Here is a 22,391-nt window from a genome sequence, read left to right as displayed (position 1 = left end):
TCTAGATTTAATACTTCATATTTTGCTGTTCAGGCTTGAATATCTATTTTTGTAATAGGTCAGAGCTAGTGTATGTAGTACCAACATGTATTTTTAAAAGTCAATAATCCAAAAGGAACATTATCATCTGCCATGGAGAATCATTCTTACAAAGTTCTGCAAGATTTTTTGCACTTTCAACTGAAAAGCAAAATTAGTATGTAATAGATTTTGTCACTAAAACAAAGGTAAAGAAAACAATGTGTTCAGTTCTATGTTACTATCAACTGAGGACCACTGAAGCAACAGGCAGTAAAACCCGCTGAAGTATAAATGAGCTGTTATTTCTGAAATACCACAAAGCATCCATGGTGATAAGGTTAAGAGGTCTTGTAGCTCTTTCTCTCTGCTTGTTGCTAACAATCTGTTTCCACACTTCAGACACTTTCACAGGTATCTATTTGATGTACAATTTCATGGAAATATATATATATCTACATATATATATATAATTTTTTTATTTTATTTTTTTTAATTTATAGAGATGGTGTTGCCTATAACATAGCACTGGAAGCACTAATCCTGGTACAGAAGGGTATGCCTTTTCCTGTGTTAAGAAATTCTCACCATCAAAAGCCTGGCATTGCTCAGCATGGCTGAGCATCCCATCAGCTCCTTGGGGAGGAGCAGGAGGGAGCAGTCACACAGTAAGAGCAAGCAGAGCAGTGGTCAAAGAGATCTGGACTCCAAGTGCTTTCATTTCCGTGCGTCTCATTTCCACCAGGTTTATTATGGTATTAACCCATAGCCCTTCACCTCATTGGGAGTCTGGAATTAGGCCCATCAGCACTGGCTGCTCATCCCAAATTTATCAGCAACATGTTCATTTCCCGAGGGCCTGCTTCTGCCACCCATCTCCTGTAAACAGTTCTTGAGTAAAGCACTGCTTAGCCATGAGTAATGGTGGCAGAATCCAGCCCTAAGTCAGGCTAATGATTTTATTTTGCCTTATTAAACTAGCATTTGTATATTTTAGTGTGTTATTTTAACAGCTATAAAAAGACTTTACTAAACAAACAGTTTCTAGTATGTTAATTGCTGTATTACGAATTCTTTCATTCTGCTCAGCATATAACCACATTTATAAGCTGGATAAGTAGAGACACATACAGACAGAACGGCACTCATCCTACCAACACATCATAACTCTGACACATTCATTTCAGTCGTCAGTCGTGAAATGCATTTGCTGTGCTTAACAAGAAAAAAATGTAACTTTCAAATACAGGTAGAATTTGCATTTCTCTGTAAAACTTCCCTGTGTGCTACTGACACTGCTCCGCTGGTCTTTTTAATCTTTTGTAACAGAGAACGTGAGATACAGCCTACCATTAAACTTACCATTTGCATTTATCCCCTACAGCCTCTGCTGTGCACCATTTTGCTGGTCACACCCAGGAGGCTGCCTGCCTTATTGGTGCAAACTGTGAGGTCCTGCTGCGACTGGAACTCAGCCCATCCTCATCACCCCTGAGCCCTTGGCATAAAGCTCCCTGGGACATGGGCAGAAGCCACTAATTCGGTTCGGAATAATGCAGGTGGCACAAACCCAATGTACCAAAGTGGGTGCCATCCCTGGGAGGGTGGCTGGGCTGGCTGTGCTAACAGCAGTGCAGCCCCACGCATTGCTGTGGTCTGCCAGGCTGGCTCTGCCGCCCTGGGCCCCGCAGGCCGCAGTGGCTGAGAAGAGCACAAGGGACACATTCTGGCTGACTGCATCATTCTAACAGATGCAACCAAATGATATTAAACTATGATATGAACCCTCAAAATACAAAATGCATTGCAGGTAGGAGCTAAGCTTTTTGTTCTTCGGTGAAATACGCCAAAGTCCAGGTAAGTGCCCAGGAGTTCATACACTATAGGTAATGTCTGTGCATCTAGGAATTAATCTCATTTTAAACTGTGGACTAGCATTTGAGTTAAATAAGTACATTAGTTAAGAAAATCAGGCTGATTTTCTTCCAGTGCTAGCACTTTTTTCAGTATGAAGTTCTGGTTACTTTTCCTTTTCTTTCAGTTCATTCTAACTGAATTTCTATCCAAATGATTAGCGAAGATTAAAAATACTAATAAAAATTTATATCACTACAAGTATCCTATGTGAATTATAACATTGTTGCCGCTGCTCTTATCTGAGCCCTGTGAGAGTTCTTGGCCTTTCATGTTTTCTCAGTAGAGAATTTACAGTAAATTTTGGCCATGAAAATCAGAGCAGGAACAAAAATTCTTTGATTTCAAACAAACTCCCAAGCTAGCATCTTAATGCTTTCTAGTTTCCCAAAGGTCCCAATCCTGCAAGAACTGCATTTCAGTTCAAACTCTGTGGGAGTTGTGGGCACTCAACAGAATTAAGTTAATACCTGAGAAGATGCACAATTCAAATAAAACATGCTTGCCTATACAAGCCTTTTCTTGCTATTCCTTTAAACACCCCTAAGTCATAGTACTATGAGGGACCTGATGAATAAAGGGTTGCCTGTCACACCTCTTTCTTCTTACTTGCTGTAACTTCAAGTGGGAGCCAACCACACTTTTACAAAGATTTTCAAATCTGAGTATGTCTGGACTTTGCAGCCACTAACATCAACCTTGTACAACATGTGGGGAGGTTGGCAAACATGCAGATACTGGTTTTATTTTAATGTAAATGGCCTAAATCCTTGCTCATTGAAGTCAACAGAGAAACTCTCAATGGGTCTCAGTGAAGAAAGGAAAAATTCTAGATGTAACTCAGCCACTTTTCAGGGTGCAATTCTGACCTTCCTCATCCTTTGTGTGTGTGGGTGCTGTGAAACCAGCACATTTCAGCCCACAGTGGGAGTAAGGGGAGCAGGCGCTCATAGTCTGCACCACCTTTATAAAATGCAAATAGTGACAGCTAACACACTTTGGTGCCCACTGCTCATGCAAACTGCTACAATATTTCATCTGTGCAAGCCATATCCCTGCACTTCTGAGCACAAGCATGTGAAAGCTGAGCAATTTTTTCCTATTACTGTTTTCTTTCTTTCCAGGCCAGCAGAAAAAAGTCGCTGGGCACAGCCTGCCAGGAGCTCCACTGCCTTCCACTACATCAGGATGCTCTCCACTGACATGAACAAGAATGATACCAGCGACTCTGGGTACGGATAATTTAACTTTCTGCTTACAACTCAGGCCGTGTGGTAATACTGGCAATTGGCTGGCATGCCAATTTGTGAAACTGGTAACTCTTCTCTTGCTGAGAATTATAATATGGAAAAAAGAGCTTATCTTACATTCATCCTCCATTTGGTTTTCCTGCACCCCATCTTTTTGTTCTCTGGTGAATAAGCTACACTTATTTTGCACAGTCCCAGCACCACACTGCTGAATACCTCATGCAGCTCACACCACTGCTCTGGCACAAAAACACCAGGGGCAGTTATGGGCACGCCCAAGGCCACAGCTGTTTGCAATTCTCTGTAAGCAAGTGATTTGGAAGTTGTATCCAGTTTTTTCTATCCATGTTTTTGTTGTCACACTTAAAACAATGCTTGAATTATGCTCCTGCTTATTTTTGCATTTAATTATGCTGTATTCAGTGTATTTTTCCTGGCTCCCTTAGAGAAACTGAGCATGTCAATAATAATTTGTTAAAGTTATTTCGAAGGGAAAACAACCAACAAAGACCTTACATCTGTATGTTGCAAGTTGGAAGACTTGGGCAACAGTTTTTTTGCTGGTGTGTCTGAGCAGTTGGTAGGTGAAAGGCAGAATCAGAGTGCGATTTTCACTAAGTTTTTTGTTCCAGCAGCAGGGAAAGAGCAGATAAAGAGAAACACTGATGCACAGATACATGAAGTGGGAGAACCAGGCTCCCCAGCCACATTCTGGAAGAAAAGAGTGGGGGGCCTTATTGCAGAGGCGGAAACGGCACCCCAGAGGGAGATGGCAATCAATATACCTGCTGCACAGAGGATGCTCTGGGCTTAAGCTTGGGGAAAACTTGAAAGTAATAGGAAAACTGTTAACTGTTGGATTATGATGAGGTGCTGAAAGTCGAACCTGGCTTTTTTATGTGACTGAGAGAGATTCATTCTTAAATACAATACTATGGTCATGGGTTTGATTCTGGTCCCAGTGAAGTCAAGGCCGAAACATCCTTTGACTTAAATGAAAACAGAAGGCAGCTCCCACTTTAACCCTTGCATCTGCAAACAGAATATAACTGGATGTGAACAGAAGAGGAAATGTTTACAGCTGGCAACAAATCCATCTTTTTAATTGGAGGGGAAAAAAAAAAAAAAAAAAAAAAGCCATCACTGAATTTATTCCTCTTTCAAAAGCAGTGGTAAGTACTTCTGGCCCAAGTTCAGCCCTCATTCCCTCCCAGACAACCCCAACACAAGTGGAGGACCAAGTTTCTTTCTACTGTCATCTACTGATTCCCGTGGAGTTCAACTACCCAAGTTTGTCCGTGAAATTATATGTAAGTTTTGCAATGGCAGAATTTAGGCAGTGATCTCCCTGAAGGCATACCACGTTCCCCAAATGCCAAATCTGCAGCCTCTGATGTAATCATACCCATACAAGTCATTGGCATAACACCATCAACACAGTATGACACCAATGTTAAAAGAAGGGTCCCTGTTTTTCATTGTCTGCTTTCTCACGAGAGAGATTTGCTGCTGCAAAAGCTTCTACCAGATCTAAACGGATTACCTGCAGCACTGGTAGCATCTGCTCTCCATTAGGACAGAGGCGTAACGGCAGCCTGCCCTTTGGACTGGGATTCCTTCAGCGTTTCAGCTTTACGGTGAAAATCTCAGTTTCCAGTGCTTGCCAACTGATCCTTTCTGAGTCTGACCAAGAGTAACGTTGCAAGTGCTGCATAATAGCTTCCCAGCATCCACGTGCAGGATTCCTTTCAGGTATTGCTTTTTGTGGTCCTCAGCAGATAAAAAAGCAGGAATTTTAGCCTTTGAACTCATACCATGCTACAGTAGAGTGAAATCAATACAGTACATATGAACACTGGAATACCTCTGCTTAGCCTGTTTGTCTGGTGCCCAGCTCTGGCAGGCAGGCAGTCATCACAGGGATTGTATCAATGAGGAATGCAGTAAGTGCACGCATGCTAAGCTAAAAGCCAGCCCTCCTAGCACAGATTCAAGCAAGAGCAGATCAGGTGAAAACATCAACAACAAAAATACCAAAGTACAAAATCTCTTAAAATTTGCCTGCAAATTATTTTTAAGTACTAGAAAATAAAATGCATGCTAATCACAGCAGATGAGTTAGAAGAGTAGGTAACTTGGTGGATATAGCATGGAGATATGAGTTTATAACTCTGGAGCTTATTTCTAACTCTGCAGCTTCTCCCAGCTGCAAAATCATGTTAGGAGAGCCACCATCCTGGGTATCACTTTATCAATGCAGTTATAGCGGGGATGAGAGTGGCAATACTTACCCGTTCTCACTCAGCAGAATATTCATTTGATGTCAGAATAGCACAATGGAGCAAGCCGTTGTGCTGCAAGGACTAAGCATATTAATCTATTTGTTACATTCATGTAACAAAGAAACTTGGCGGAACTGATGTAGCTAACAGCAGTTTAGGGCACAACCTGTGTTAGCTATAGCCTAGCATGGTCCGCATCACGTTGTCACTGTGCTTGAGAGATCTAGCCTCCTCTGTGCTTTCAGAATTGAATCCTGTGCTTGCATGCCTACATATTTCTTCTATTTAAATATGCAGTTTGTTCTTAAAGACTTTATTAGCCCATTAATAGATTAATTCTATTTTCAATTTTACGGGTACGAATTTGGAGTATCTCCTTCAAAGCCAATGAAGTCTTTTTTTGAAGGCCACCTGGCCAGGAAAGGCACATGCACCTACCTGTAAGGGTAGGACTCTTCTGTGCTCACCTGCCTGTTGATTTTACACCTTCAGATGTTTTTGACAAGTTCCTGTCTTCACATCAATATGCTTTCCTGGCATCACTCCACAGCAGTGAACAGTTACACCAGGGATTATCTGGGGCACTTTTCTAAAAGAACAGGACTTATTTTGTTTCCATTTATGCTTACAGTAAAACTCTCATTGTCTTCACTGGAAGACAGATTTGGCCCCGTGTACTAATATCCAAACTACCTCAATTTACTTCAGTGATAGAAGGCAATGAATTAATAAGGCCCAATGTATTTTTAAATCTTAGATTTCATAAATGATCACAAGCATGTAGGTCACAATATATACACAGAACGACACCTACAACAACCACCAGTGGGATCATTAAAATAATTAAATTAGGCCTAAAGACAAATTCATTTCGTAACATGTTCCTTACAAAACAGATACCCCTTGCTTCATAATCTAGGGACTCTTTTTTATAAACTTCCTAAGTAGTTCATGAAATATCCCCCTAAGGAGACCAGGTCTACTTGCCATTGCAGAGTCATTATAAAGCAAAAGTTTATAAATCACAAGACAAACACCAGTGATGTGTACTCAAAGACCAAATATGAAGAGGTAACATCTCTTTTGCTTTGCTGGTGCAGTGGTTTGCTGTGACCTCAGGACATGATTTCCAAGACAAAGTTACCGAACCCACATCTTAACGTAAGTCCTCTCCATGTGTTGTGTCTACTGGGTGCACAGCACACACACACACACAAAAAAAAACAAAACAAAACAAACAAAAAAAAAAACCAACCATCAATAGAGGGGATTCCCCTTTGTTTTAAGTGTGAAGTTGCTACAACTATGAAACTGGGCAAAGGTGCAGTACTTTGCACTGTGTTCACCAGCAGAAAAGCAGCCTCCATTAGCAGCACATAAAAGGAGGAGACAGGTTACTTCCATAGCATCTTATGGGAGCTGTTTCTCAAACCGTGCTGCTAATGCTGATGCTTTTCATGTTTCATGTTAGTGCCCTGAAAACAACTGCTGAAAAATACTTAAATTGTGCTGCTGGCACTGAAGTACCCTGGCAGGTGAGAGGTGAGTGGTAAGCAAAAGAAGGAATTAGAAAAATGACAAAGGACTTAACCAACTAACCTCAGAAACTGCTAGCGCTAAAGCAAGAAAATGCTGAATTACTGGTCTCCCTGTCTTCTGGGCTCTATGTGTGAGTTTTAACTGACTGATTTTTAAACAGACTGATTTTTAACCCATTGTAAACAGGAAGGAGGGAAATTCTAATGGGCTAAACTCAGCCCAGTTATTGTTGCAGGAGAACAGAGAAGAGCAGAAAACAAGACATGGTCATCTGAGTTTGCACCGAAGATATTGGAGAGACACAGCCCAGCAGGCCTGAGCCGCTCTCAAAGGCCACAAGTGACATCCCTTTGGCCATAGCCTGGATGGACAGATTGCATAGAGGACACCTCCTTTCTCTTCCCTTTTGACTAGCCAAGCCAAACAAGGTAATATCTAGATCAGGAATGTGGAATTTTCTCAATTTCAGGCTTTTTGAGCAGCCTGTGCTGGGCTTAGCAACACAGCCATAATTTTATTTCTGTCAGGCGGATGAGTGCGGTTTGCTATCTTGTCCTCTCCAACAGTAGCACAATCCTTCCCTTTCTACATGCTATAATACCTATTTGTGCCTAGAACTCCACAGCTCAGGCTGTAATATATATACGTATACAGAGAAATAATAATTTTGGAAAGTGTTCATCAGAGACTAGCTGTGTAACATTCTCTCATACATTTCATCAAATATTCCAAGTAAACATACCAATAATTCATTCATTGACAGGTCCCAATCTCTGCACCCAATTACACTAAGATTTGTGTTCCCGAAGGATAAGCTGTGCTTCCCTCTCCAGAGCCTGCAGGCAGTCCCTGGGCAGCAGCTGTGCTGGGCAAGGCAGCATTTATGAAGTCCAGTAAGGAGTAAACACTTTTATCACAGCAGACAGCTCAGCTCTGTTGTGGCTCCCTACATGCCAGTTAGTCAGAGATCCTGGAGAGATGGACACAGACAGGTCTGAAGAATCAGTTTCCATACAAATTCCTTCGCTCCCATCTCTCACAGTCACTGGACTGAACAGTTACGTTAGAGGGCTTGTTCTCCTTTACCACCAAAGCCACCACCACTGCAGAAATGCAGCAGCATCCTTAGTTAACACAGGCAGATCTGTTTTTGTGTATTATTTCCATGAGCTCTGCTCAGTTTCTCAAAGCAGACTTTGATTCTAGGATTTTTCCCTCTAATAGAATGTAGAGACAGGGTATCTAAGTCATTATCCCCAGCTGTAATTACTTCCCTGTTGCAGATTTTTATTCCATGGAGGCCACATCCAGTGCACCTCCTTTAGCCACGCAATGCCCTGCTCCTTTCAGGCCTGGCGCTGTTGAGGCGGCTGCCACATCGGCTCCAACGAGTCCAGCCAGGAGAACAAAGGGTTTTCTACCTCTGCCTGCCATACTCTGACCTCCGTGCTACCCAGGAGTTTTGCTGGCTGGGTCCTGGAAGCAGCTCCCATCCTGCCCGTAACTTCTCACGCTTCCCAGAGAGCTGCATGGACTCAGGTGGCTGCAGCCACACAGCACCTTTACAAAACAGCAATGTTTGCTGTGCAATCAGGGAATGCCTGGTTCCTTTTCCATTACTTGGTTCAGCAATCTAGAAATAAGAGTTCATTGCTGATTCCAGCTTCCACTCAGGTGAGCACAGCACTCACAGGTTTAGATGCAAGCTGGGGGGGGAAAGAAGGGTGGGATACAGAAAGGGTTTTTTGAGGATTTTTTCTTCCCATTAACTGTTCTGCTGGTCAGAATTCCCTTGGAAACCAAAGACCTGCTCAGTCAGCAACCAAATGAGAAAAACTCTAAAGATTTTTCTGTTAATTACAGGTGCATTAAATGTAACAGAAAATGATTTTAATGTCAATGAAAATTCTTATGTTAATTCAGAAAAGGCTTTGTGCATAACTGAAACTTCTGCTTTTATATTCCTTTCCTTGCTGTCTTCTGCAGCAGAGCTGGGGGGCCCCTGGCAAGCTCAGCACTCCAGTGCCAGTGCACCACAACCACCGTGCTGGTGCCATACCTCGGCTCTGCAGCTCTGAGCATCAGTAGCACGGGAAAACAATCCTACCTCTTCAAGTGTTTTCCTTTAAAGTCCATGTATGCTTCAAGTTCACAATATCCATTAAAATTAATGAGCTTTGTGCTGCAGCTCACATGCAGGTGTGTTTTGTAGAGCTTTGCCTGAATGTGGGCTGTAGGCACCAATTCAGAAACTTTGCCTTTTGGGTAATAGACTGTGCCTTTTAGCCTGGTTATGCCTGAGCCTCGTGCCACCCCACAGACGACTTCACTGGGAAGAGCAGTACTTTACTGCTCGTATAATGTGCCATGGCAGGCACACGTTGTGCTAAAACAGCATCACTAAGCAGGTCTGCAGAGATACTGAAGAGGGACAACATGCCATACACACACACTGAGTGAGTGAGCTGTGGTCAGCATGGTATGGAATTGGAATTGAGAGGTTTTGGAAACCCCTAGGTTAGTATTGATGCTAACAATTATACAGGGTCAAAAGAGAGCGAGTGGACCCAGGAGAGCTGGCAGTTTTCTGCTCCAAATTGCAACCCTGACCACAAATGCACTGTGTTTTAGAGGCCACAATCAGCCTCTGGTTATGAATAAATTTGGTCTTAACTTCCTGGCCAAAGCGGAGGATTTGTTTAAGAACTGATTTACACCCTTCTGCCAGTATGTGGTGAATGACAGGATCTGATAATTGGCATTGTTCTCTTGTAATAACATCAGGACTCCACAGATCTGATGAGGAGTTAACAAGTCAATGGTGGTAACACTGGACTGATCCTACGTGCTCTTACGTGTGCTAAATCTGGAGAATTATGCACACTGAATACATCCGAATTAATTTCCCTGCTCTCTCCCAAGAAGAGCAGGAAGTTTTTAGTTGTAAAGGGTGAAGTGGAAAATCTGTTTTGACAATCTCAGTATTGGATGTGTTTGAGTTAATCTGTATCTGGCTATACGATGTCAGCAGTCATGGTCTGGCAGCTACAACAGGTGAGTCTTGAAACTTGGAGAAGAATGTTGGCCTGGAATTCAGTCCAGCCTGGTGTGACTGCAGAGAGGTGGGGAGAAGAAAAGATCTTGGGTGTTGCTGCTGAGTTCCAGCAACAGGGGAATCTAGATGACTTACTGTGCAGCTGGGCTCAGAAGAACATGCTTGCTAGGAGAGCTTGTCCAAATGTGGCTTTATAAAAGAATAGAGTTTGCTTTGACAAGAAAAAGTCCGAAACTTTAGGGGGCTCTTTTGTAAATTCCCTCCAAAAGATCGTGTGTTCAGAGGAAAATAAGGCAGAGAAAACAGGAAAATTATACCATGCCTCTTAAAACCTACAGTCATATCACTGCTTTCTGAAACTGTTAAGAAAAGCCTGTGCTGGTTTTCTCTGGAGGGCAGAGCCTCCAGATGGGTGGACGCCATCTCCAGAAGCCAAGGTGCCTCAAGGTCAGGGCATGCACTGTTAGCACCAGCACTGCCTTGGGCCACAGAGCCAACAAGTTTTGCTTTCCTAAAGAGGTAAGAAAACTTTAAAAAAGGTGGGTGTTCTCGGTTAACCAGACAGAGTAAAGGCTGAAGGCAGGCAGGTCCAGTCCAGCAGGTCCCAGCCACCTTGTTCTGCCAAGCGGTGTTGGGGAAGCTCCTCTGGGTCTGTGTGACCACACTGCTCCCACCAGGGAACCTCTGCCTCAATTATAAGGATGTCTGCTCACTTCTCGCACATGAGCAACGCTCCTGGAAGTGAGACCTCTTATAACCTTGCTTCACAAAATAACATATTTATCTTTAACAGAGGGTTAGACAACAAATACTAATTAACCAAGAATGTAAAGTAAATATGTTTACCCTTTATAGCTGAACAATTCACAGGGAGCTCACAGCAATTCTCTGAGATAAATGTTAAACAGGGCTGTAAAAAGAACAGGCCTGTTTTTCATTTTTTCTAATGAAAAAAAATGTCATTCTGCTTTCTAACAACTTAAAAATCATATCAAAATTTTCACCGAAATGGCAAAGTGTGTGCTTGCTGTGGTATAAGGGGATTTAGAACTTTTAGTTCTTTTCCACTTAAAGTTGATGAGATATCTGTCACTGAACTCAGTGGGAGCAAGACTGGATGATTTGGCAGCATCTTTGGGTATTCGACTTTGCACATTAAAAGCTTGGATTTCTGGTTGTTTTTTATTTTTGTTTTTTAAGAGCTACCACATTCCCTTGAATAAATACAATTTGCAGCTCACTTTATAGATGTGCTAAAGTCTTTACAGAATTCCCTTATAATCTGTCATATAAATCCATATTCAAGTGTCAACGTGTGAAGGGGTTGCTTTTAGAGGTCCTGTGGGTGAAAACATGAATGGAATTTCTAGAGGAAATGCTCTCAAAGTTGAATAATTGGTCTGTTCAGCTGGTTACTTTAGAAATAAGATATTGACAGTAAGAGTATTCAACATATTTTTTTTCTTTGCTTTACACACCTGTAGCTCACAACTATCAGAGTTGGCAGTTTTTGTGAGAAAACTTACTAAAACTAAGTTAGAGAAAGTGAGCCTTAGATGCAGTAAGTCAGTGCCAGCCTCCATGAATCCCCCAAAACTTGTTAACTTGAATGGCAATTTCAGGTATACAAGAATAGCAGCTTCAACTAGTTATAAGTAGAGGGATTAATACTACTACTTCTGAGATCCTCTCTGTGACTATTATGCTGTGTTTATGTTGTTTCTGCTCACAGTATCTTTTGCTTGTTTCTTTTTTCCCTTGCCTTTCACCCTTTGAAAATCCAGTTTACTTATTTATAAGGTGTTTCATTTAAAAAGCCAACTGGGAAAACTTGTAAGAGTAAAGACTAAGGTGAGCATGTCTAGTTTAGAAACTGTCCTTGGCAGTGGCTGTTTAACCCTTCCCTTTTGCCACAACAGTTGCGTGCTGCTCCAGTGTTCTCTTCTTTGGAGAAGTTATGTAGCCCATAAAAATTCACTGGAAAGAGGGCATCTGCCACATTTAATGCCTAATCTGGCTCCCTTTGCTTATGCAAATCTAATCAATGGACAAATTCTCTTCTCCCAGCAGCTGCACTGTAGTATGAACACCATCAAAGACTTCATCAAAGTTTCTCCAAAACAACTCTGGGATCACTGAAATGCAAAATTAGTTCTCCAACTTTACATTGCCAGCTATTTCCCTCACGTGAGTAAGACTCCCAGAATCAGGTCCTTTGTTTCCATGAATTAGGGCTAACCACATAACTTGGGATCAGACAAGTAAAGCAAGCGAGTGGGCTGAGCACAGTCAATCCTAACAAATTACAATAAGAAATGTATCACGCTGCCTGCTGTCAGGTATAATTTATGTCATACCAGAGGGGTGACTGGAGAGCAGGTATAGGCAGGAACTGGTCATACCTATACTTGCTCCTGCTGGGCCTGATCTGGCAAGCTGCTGAGAGCTCTTCCCTCCCGCTGAAGTCAACACAAACTGAGTTCATTTAGGACCTAACAGGATTGGGCCTCCTTCAAATACTATTGAAAGATAAACATGATTCAGTGATTGTTTTCCGTTTCCCATTAGCAAGTGATGTCTCTGTGTACGATCATGTTTATACACATGTCCTTAAATGTGCATGTGCTGTATAAATTACAAGCTAAAAGTCTATTTGGGATTTTGGAACACAGAAAAAGAGATAGAGGTTGTAACATGAACAGGAAGGTTATTCCCACAGCTTTCACTTTTAGTGAGTGCAAATTATATTTTATGTGACACAAGCTAAGATTTAACAATGCATTTCAGCATATGCTTACATCTTTCCCTGAAACAGAAGCTAGAAATTTGTTTAATTTCTTGGATTTGAAGCTCATAAATTCATGCTTATAAATTCATTTGGACAGCATATTTTGGACAGTTTAATATGCTGTCCAAAATAATCCAGGAAACTCTGCATGTGGATGAGTATGGCTATGCCTCTATATGTGGCCATGCACATCATCATGTGAGCATAATTTAATAGTGCTCTGGCATTCTTTCCAGATGTCTCACCCAGAAAAGCTATCTCCTTCTTCTTGCATCTGCAAGAGATGCCTCTCTCATCCAGAGCACTGCAATGGAAATCTGTGCCTTGTGGAAGAATCACACACAAGCAGCAAAGCACCATCAGGAGCTCCCATCATCCCCACTGAAATAACTGCAAGTTTTATTTTGATTTAACTGGGAATGAGAGTAGGACAGGCTCAGTGGGGCAACCAATCAAGTCTACAGTGCACTGCTGCAAAAAGCCAAATTATGAAGAAGAAAAGAAAAAAAAAACCCACAACAACTAAGATTTGATTTGAAACTTAAAGTGAACCCGCCATCCATAACACATGTAGCAATGCAATCTACATAGGTGGTGGTAAGGGGTTATGTTTTGCTGTAAAAATATACACGGCTACTATGTAATCCTTCTGATTTTCAGATCTAGCTCTTCAAGCTCTTACTCCTGTAAGAACTGAAGTTTGAGCAGCTGAAAAAGCATTCAAGCCTTATGAGATAATACTGCAATGCAAACAACATACAGTACACAGCAAAACATCTGGCAGCACAAGAGCTCTGGTCAGTCACAGTTTTGTATTTTTAACTTAATAGAACTACAGAACCTTATGGAATATGCTTTTGGTATCTTCGCAAACAGGAAAAAGATTTTAAATCACTACTCTGTTCTCTTTATATAAAATATGTGAATTTATGTACATTTTTTTATTAAGCAAGTCTGATATGAGGCACATTTTAAAAATAGCGTCAGCAGTGATATTTTAAAAAGCAGAAACAGATGTGCTATTCCATCACAACTACTGAATCTTCTCTGTATTTTTCTACTATGAAGCAATTGTCTGCTCCTCTGTTATAAATCTCTCCCCACCAGACTTCTCTATGATTAAAGTACCACACAAACATTAAACAGCAACTGTTCTGAAAAAAAAATATATATATATGGTTTCAGCCTAACCATAGGATACAGGTATTTTAATAATTGTTTCTTTCCCATAGACAATGTAGCAAGTATCTCTCCTTGGCATGAGAACGCAAGTCCAGCTTTATGACATCAGAAGCATATCAAGGTATCTCCATAAATGACATTTATTGCTTGAGAACCTGCCAATTCTGTGCCAAAAAGCTAGTTCTTTAAAAGGAAAAATCCCCAAATAAATCTAGAGCTTTACAGTGGTTGTCAATAAAGAAAAAAAAAAAAGTCCTTCTCTTTACAGAAATACTGGCCATGTGGGTAGCAAAATCTCTGATAACTCGCTGGCCTGAGCTCTGGATTACTTTTGAGTCCATAGTCTCCTTTAAGCAGTCTGACAGGCACCTCGATGCTACACATCTACACCTTCTGGTGGTTACACATGAGGCATTTATCCTTCTGAAGCATAACAGTCAGAATGACAAAAGGATGAATCATTTTAGTGATCAATAACTGTAAATCAAAATCAGGTACTCCTAAAATGAAAATATTTTAACCTTGAAAACAGCGATCTCTTTCACAGAACCATTACAGGTCTGATGCTACCCAGGCTGACCCATACATCGTGGTGCCCAGTAACCCAGAGGACTGGGACCTGGACAAGTAACAAAGAGACAGTGTTACACGTACAATATTTTCATGCCACCTCAGTTCATAGTTTGATGTATCTGGAGTTCCCTCTGCGATAATACGGCCAGAACTAAATTCTTTTTGCCAGGCTTGTCATCAACATCTTCAGTGCTGATCAACTACCCTAAAGTATAAAAACTGGATCCAAAGTGTGGCTGCAAGCGCGTGGAGCTGCTATACTGGCCACTGCCCACAGGACATAACTGCTGCCACAGAGGCACTGAGCTATGCCTGACTTTAGGATTTCTGCTGGCCAACAAAAGCATCTGTCTGTCCTAGTATAACTGAACTGTTTTATTCTCTCAAAAGGGGAAAAAAGAAGTATTTTTTTCCCCTAAATCTGAAAGGAATAGGTTGCTAGGTATAGTTGGAAATAATCCAGGACACCAACAGGTGCTTCACACGTAGCAGTACAGTGCTGAAGACACTGAGAGGGAAAATGAATAGGCTCTCTAAATAATACATAAATTGTACAGGCATTTTTTCTATACAACACCAGTGAAGTTAACGTATAAATTGGAAACTGAATTATTCATAAGTGAATATATAATAAATGGTATTTCACACCAAAATATGCCACACAGGTGCACGAGTATTTCCATGCAATGAACGGAATGAGGCAGAGAGACTGAAAATACAGAAGTCTTACCTGGAGTCTGGGTACTTGGTCAGGGTAGCCAGGCTGCTGGTGTACATGTGTCCTCCTACATCGATGTGCACAGGAGCGTTCGACTTGGTGAGCTGAGCTGGGAGAGGAATTCCTTGAGCAGCCAGAGGAGAAACTGGGGACCGTGTTAGAGACAGACGGGACATGCTTCTTCCCTCCTGGAAACGGAGGACAAAAAGAACAGTTTCTCTTAAATGTAGCAGTATGTTACCTTTATTTTCAGTGTGATCACAGATCTAATCAGATCATTTTTGCATCTGCCTGATCACATATTCAGCTAACAAATTATTGCCACCACTGTAATTAAGTGTATTTGCATCATTTTCTTTAAAGTACCAGAGGGGAAGGGAAAGATGCTTATTAGCCATAAGAAATCAAGAAAAAAAAATTTCAAGGTGTCAGCCTCAAGGGGCATAAAACAAACTGCAAAATTCTAATTAAAGGTCGCGGGCTTATGTGTTAGATGTGAAATATCCCCTGACAAACGAATAACCAATTTGTGAATTGGGATTCAGGGGGTTTTGCAAGTTTGTCTCAGTAACAAGACACCTCTAAATTAGTGACTTCCTCAATACTTAAGGCATTTAGTTCATACATGTAGTAAATTTCATATCAAACTAAGATCAATTTTGTGTCTTATTTTCAATAATTGCAAAACGAATGGATACTTTTTAGTTAAGCCTTAATATTAGATACAAAGAACTAATAAGCTTTCAAACTGAATGCAATGCCTGGAAGCAGTGAAAACAGAAAGATATATATATATATAAAAATTGACCTGTGTTTTCATGACAAGAAGCGTTAGAAACCACTACGCAATCTGGCAAGTGAAATTACAAATTCAACATCCACCTAATGGCTACTGCACTAAAAACGTTTGAAAATTAGCAGAATTACTGAATTGGGTCAAGAATCTTCAGCTGATAGACAAAGCAAAAAACACTTAAATGTCTTAAAAATGGAAAGAATTAGCAAAGCAGGAGAAAATTCCTCGGTTCTCTTCAGTACGAAAAGCACGGCTTATTCTGCATGAAACGTGTGTCTCAGAGCTAATTTTGGTTAAATCAGTACAGATAGCATACAAGGCAAACAAAAACAATCTGCTGTAAGTTTTAGAAAATGTCCATTCATTCTCCCCCTTATGGGTAAAACAACATATGCAAAACATTATAACTGAAGATATTTCTGAATATAATCTAATTTTCTTGGTATTTTGTTTTGCAAGCATGCTACCAAACACCCAGACTCTCCCTTCCATCTAAGAAGCGCTTTAATACAGCATTACAAAGTGAATTCCCATTTCTCCCACGTTACTTTGATAATGTTTCCTAGAAATCTAAAGCTGGTCTCGTCTTTCTCTTAGCAGCAAATATTTTGCACGAGAAGCCTAGCTGTGACACTCAATGAACATGCAGTTAGAAATATTCTCTGTAAAAATCCAAATCTAAGCTATTAGAAAGGAGCTGAAAAATCTTAATACATCCGGACAGCTTCATAAAGTCATCATAATGTCTCCATTAACTGCATTTATCAGGTTTAGCTCCAAAGGATTTCCTGCATCTAAAGCACAGCAATACATCACCCCATTGTGAATCCACATCCTTTCCTCTTCGGAGGCAGAAGGGACCTCTGCACTGAGCACGAAGCAAATGCCAGCTCTGTCCTAGGACTTCTGTGTCAGTCGATGTGAAATTGGGCATTAACATTTTTACTACAGCACCACCTTCAAGGAAAGTGATTGAATCCTTTCATGACTCAAGATGCTGCTTTCTTGTTTCCCACAAGAGCTTGTTGTGGGCAAGCTTTAGTAAATAGGTCCTATAGCATAAATAAAAGAACTAACTTTCAAAAGCAACTTAGTATGTAAGTACCTGCAGGATTTTGGCGCTCTGTTTACCAGTCTGTGGGTGCCTCATCTGTCTGCCAACACAGAGATTTTTCTTTCTTACCAAAGAGCACTGCAAACTCATGTTCAGTCTGTGCTCCCTCACTTAAATGAAAGGGTCAGGAGACACAGGCTGAATGTCAACCCTGTCTTTGTTCAGACCCTAACTATTATCACTAATGATAAAGGTACAGACCTCGTGCAGCACAGAGCTGCCTTAGAAACACATCTCATGCAGTTTCACAAAACAAGCGCCTAATTAGGGCTCATCTGCACCCCTTGTTACAATTTCCAAATGAAATCAAAGGGCTTCTGTAAACGAGTCTTGCATTTAACCATTTGTCTTGAAACACAGACTTCAATTTTAAAATATGCACAGATAGCTAAAGATCAAGTGATCCGAATCTATTTGTGCATATTTAAGCACGGCTGCTATCTTAGGATTTTGTTTAATGTTAGTATACCAGTAAATTCCTTGATCTGTAAAAAGCCTGAGATTCTCAGTGAGGCCATCCATACTCACACAGTAGATATTTAATTTATACTATTCACTGGAGGGACCTTTTGAACAATCCTCTGCTTTTGGCATCTCTCAGCTAGAGCATGTGTTGAAAAAACACTTAATTATAGAAAATCACTGGAAAGCTAAAATAGTTCTCAAAGTTTTATGGCTTCTCATACTTACTGAGGATGCTACCGGCTTTTTGGGGGAGGAGGGAGAATTAGAACACAGGCTTTTCCCTTGCTTGGAGAGGATTCGTATTAAAAATGAACCCAACGTGTTTATGAGAGCTGTGGACTTCAGTCATTTCCTATGTGCAGATTATCAGGGGGCGTAATTGTTGAGCATAAGGACACTGAAAGCACTTCTAGTGCTCCAAGAAATAAGCACTCTCATTTCTTAAGGTACTGTAACACTATTTCTAATGACTCCTTCCTCTCCTTAATGTAAGACGCAGATAAAATTCATCACACTGAATAATGCACTTATTTTATGCACAAAGCAAAATCCTAAATGTATTTATCCAGTGAGTCTTTATGCACGTATTTTCTAATACTGATGTGAAAATTAAAACCTTAAGGGTGAGTACTGCAGGAACACTAACTAAATTCATTTATTAAACCATGTAAAATAATCCTTGCTCTTTAGTTGCCTGCAACAGGATACAGCATCCCAACTAGTGGCACAGGCAATAACCCTGCTCTAATAAGTAACACGGGAACCTGCTGAAGGCAAAATCAATAGAGCCCGATTCCCAAATTATCTGAATATTTAGTTTTTCAAACATTGCACACCAAGATCTTTCAGAGCCAGCTTATCTTTTTCTGCCTTTCTAAGCTAACTGCATAAGTACTGCTTGTAAAAACTATTTGCCCATGCAAAGTGAAATAATCACAATGCCATGCTCATTTACACACAAAATGATTTTGTGTCCCATTGTGCTCACAGTTGTTCAGCTCTCTAGGGGTGATTAAACTAGCTATGCTGCTACAGCTTGAGATGATTTCACTGAATCGTTTCTCCATGAAGTTGCTTCTTTGCTAAGCTGTTATTTTAACCATAAAAGGTAAACAGAAGGCAGTTGTAAGAGCTCCATTCAGCTCCGTGCCCAGGGCTATAACCCTAGGGCAGAGAATGCTGAAAGACTGCAGAATTTTCCAGGGTGTTGCCTTTCTTGCTCTAAAGCCTTCAGGAATACTGTTCATTTAATACACACTCTAGATGATACATTTCAGATCCTACTAAAAGAAAGACTTCAAAAGTCTAAGAACTTTTGGGCGGATGAAGCTTTCCCACCTCTGCACATAGCCCGGGGCCATGGTAACCAATACTGCTGCTGATGTTGGGAAAATACAGTAGAAATAAACTGCAGAGAGCAGAGCAGACAGATAGGGACAGGGAAGGTGAAAGGTTGCAGGAGAAGCAAGCGGCAGCCTGGAAGGGATAACGAGCAAAAAGGGGGGAGAACGGAAAAGGAGGCAGCTCTGAAGGAGGGACAAAGTAAAATCGAGGAGCAGGCACTTAAAAAGACTACAGATGGGAAGCAAGACTAATTGCGGATGTAAAAGCGCTTTGTTTCTAAAGTTTATTGTTGCCAGGATAAAAATTAATTGAAACTAATGCTGTTATTCACTCGTGCAGTTTAATTCCTTCATGCACATTCGAGACGTGAAATGAGCACCGCAGGTTCCAGGAGCCGCCAGTCCCCGCTCGCTCCGCCCGGGCGCCTGCGGGGCCCCGCGGGTCGCGCCCCGCGCCCCGCCCGCAGCAGGACCGACGCCCGCCGACGGGCGCTGCGGCCGCTCCGCTCCGCCCGGCTCTGGGGAGGCCAGCGCCCGCCCGCGGCCCGGCCCCACCGCCGGAGCGGCCCCGCCGCAGCACTCCGGGCCGAGCAGCTGCGGGAGCGGCCCCAGCCCCGCGGCCCCGCGGAGCCGGGGGCAGAGCCCCGGGCCGGGCATTACCTTTGTCTCCATAAACACGCACGGCGACCGCTCGGGTCTGCCTCCAGAGCCACTCGGAGACAATTGGTTACGCTGAGAAGCGAGCCTAGAGACAAAGAAGGGATGGGGTTACTCGAAACCTCGCACTGGATGGCTCCAAAATTTAAAGTCCGTCAACATTTGCACACACCTCCGCGCTGCCTCACGCACCGCTGTCCCGAGTGACAGAGTGGATCGTGCCCAAAACTTTTGCAGGGGGAGTGGGGGCTCCCTGCGGAGCTCTCCTCACACACACAAAAAAAGCAAAAAAAAAAAAAAAAAAAAAAAAAAAAAAAAAAAAGGAGGGCAGAGGCTTTCTCCCTCCCTCCCCACCCCCGCCCGCTGTGGCAGCCGCCGCTCTATCAATGCGGCTTCACGTCACCCCACGCCTCTCCCCGCTGCTGGTCAGGGGAACCACCGCGGAGCGCCGCAGCCGCCCTCCCAACTTCTGCCTTTTGCTCTGAAACGCGCGGCGTGCCCAAAGGTAACGATCAGCCAAAAAAAAAAAAGCACAACATGGCGTCCTTTACTTATTCCCTCATAACAAGAAAGGAGATGTCTTAGATGAACGCGAGGGCAAAAGAACCCCGTAACCCCGATCGCATCCAATTTCGGTGCAGCCAATGGAGGTGAGCGTTAGCCAGGCTAATGTATGAATTTTGCAGAAGTGTGCCACATCGCATGCAGGAGCAGAAATGCAAACTATAGCCTAGAGTGGTTTGAAGTCTGCCCCAGCGCGAGCCTTCCACTCTCACTGGCGCCAGAGTTTCATTCACGGCCCGCCCGTGCTTTCCATACGCGGCGCTCCCATTGTCGCCCGCCTTCCCTTTGTGCCGAGCCGCCCCGCCGCCACCCCCGCGCCCCGGCCGCGCACCCCGCGCCGCCCGCCCGACCCCCGCGGCTCCGCGTGTACCCTGCGAGAGCGCGGAGCGGGCTGCGCTGCCTCCGCCGCGCCGGGGCCGGGGCCGGGCCGTCTTCAGAGCCGGGGCCGGGGCGGCAGCGCGGGCGCCCCGGGCCGCGGGGCTCCGCCGGCGCTGCCCATGCTGGAGCGGAGCAAAACAAAACATACACACACGCACGCACACACACGCACAGGCACACACACGGCGCTAGCAAAGCGGGAGCTGTAGCTTTAAAAAAAAACACTCCTCCGCCGCTTCTCCTCCGGAGCCGGGAGCCGAGTTAGTTTGAAGAAGAGGCACTTTCCAAAAAAAAAAAAAAAAAAAAGAAAGACAGAAAAAAAAAGGAGCGAGAGAAGGCGCGAGCGTGCCGCGCGGTGCAGCGCAATGCAATGCACGGCTCAGCACGGCACGGCACGGCACGCTCCGGCCCGGCCCGGGCAGCCGCGGGTACAGCCGCTGCCGCGTTCCTTACCTTGAGCACAGGATGAGCCGCGAGCCCCCCTCGGCTTTGGGCTCTTCTGGGTTTGTGTGTGGATGGGCTCAGTTTTTTTGCCTTTATTACTATCTTTGCTCCTCAGATCCTGCTGTGATTATTATTATTTTTAAGGCTTCTCTCTCCTCGCTCGCTCGCTCTCCCCCTCTCTGTTTTTGCCGCTTCTTTCTATTTATGTTGTGTGTGCGCGGATGTGTGTGTGTGTGAGGGGGAAAAAAGCCTTTAAATGAAACTGCCGAGGCTGTTATGAGAAGAAAGGCAATAATCCCGTCTCTAAATAACAGAGGGAAGGGAGAAGAGGAGGAAAAAAAGCGAATTCTTGCTCAAGGCTTTGCAAACGCCTGCAGGGCAGAGGATTAGGCTACAATTAGCTCAGCCCTTTGCTCTCGCCCTAGCTAATTTTGCGATGAAAATTGGATATTTTCCCCTGCTTTTAGTGAAGGTCCCCAGATTTATTTCACACCCCCACCCCCCGTAAAACAAAACACGATCCTTGGAAATGGATGGGGCCGGGAGGCGCCGCACCGCAGCCCGCGGAGCCCTACGCCGCCCGCGGAGCTGCGCGGCCCGGCCCGGCCCCGCCGGCGGTAACGGGTCGATGCCGGGGAGGCTCGGGCCGCTGTCACGTCCTTCCGCGGGCTTACTGAAAAGAAGAAGGAGGAAAAGGGGGAAGGGGGGGAAAAAGCTGATTTTAATCATTGTCATTTGGTCTGATGTAATATTTCCCCAGGCGTTTTCAACTAGGCATAAATTTTCAGCTCCCAAATAAGTAACGCAGGGCACGTTTCTCACATCTCCCGACTCCTCCGTTACAATTAGGGTAGCACCCACTCCGCACTTGTTGATAAACTACATCAAGTTCAAAAATAAATAATAAAAAAAATCGCCGCGGCCCCCCCGGGCGCATCCCCAGCGCCGGCGGGGTGCAGACGGGGGGTCTCGGCGGCGGGGGGGCCGCAATTATTTCCAGCCCGCCCGCCCGCCTCCCCCTCCCTTTCACCCTTGCTAATGTCTCGCATTGTAAACGCCAAATTTCCTGTAGGCCATTAAAACCAAATGACGTCTATCGACATGCATTGTGCTATTGCGGAGCGCCCTGGCAGCCCGCCCCCGGCCAAAAGCGCCATTTCAATTAGAGCGTGCGGCGCGATGGCGCGGGGCTCCGCGGGCGGCTCCGCGGGCGCGCAGCACGCCCCGAAGGGAAGGGGGCGGGAACCCCCCTCCGCACCAAAAAAAAAGAAAAAAAAAAGAAAAAAAGAAAAAGCGAAAAGAAACGATAAT

The 22,391-nt window shown here is 43.5% G+C and overlaps 1 protein-coding gene and 1 long non-coding RNA gene across 4 annotated transcripts in view; one reads left to right on the top strand and one right to left on the bottom strand.

Annotated features, from left to right (window-relative positions):
* Positions 1 to 21,592, bottom strand: part of KCTD15 (potassium channel tetramerization domain containing 15) — a 44,745-nt gene extending 23,153 nt beyond the window's left edge. Inside the window, exons 1-3 of one of the 3 annotated variants that reach the window (XM_042821302.1) lie at positions 21,090 to 21,592; positions 19,698 to 19,782; positions 15,332 to 15,507 (exon numbers count right to left, since the gene is read on the bottom strand). In XM_042821302.1, coding sequence (XP_042677236.1) covers positions 15,332 to 15,507; positions 19,698 to 19,709 — 188 coding nt within the window. In that variant the 5' untranslated portion in view covers positions 19,710 to 19,782; positions 21,090 to 21,592. Of the gene's footprint in view, positions 1 to 15,331; positions 15,508 to 19,697; positions 19,783 to 19,866; positions 19,906 to 21,089 lie in introns of those variants that run through there. The other 2 variants (XM_042821301.1, XM_042821303.1) reach the window with 2 other exon arrangements.
* Positions 1,669 to 13,707, top strand: LOC122161716. Its single transcript, XR_006169255.1, has 4 exons — positions 1,669 to 3,164; positions 7,239 to 7,431; positions 12,126 to 12,245; positions 13,507 to 13,707. It is a non-coding gene; the product is annotated as an uncharacterized LOC122161716 (long non-coding RNA).
* Positions 21,593 to 22,391: the final 799 nt, after the last annotated feature.

Source organism: Centrocercus urophasianus, unplaced genomic scaffold (assembly GCF_019232065.1).
Source record: "Centrocercus urophasianus isolate 14NV4802_14NV808 unplaced genomic scaffold, USGS_Curo_1.0 seq_2, whole genome shotgun sequence".
Lineage (NCBI taxonomy): Eukaryota > Metazoa > Chordata > Aves > Galliformes > Phasianidae > Centrocercus > Centrocercus urophasianus.
This window is presented reverse-complemented; position numbering and strand designations above follow the sequence as displayed.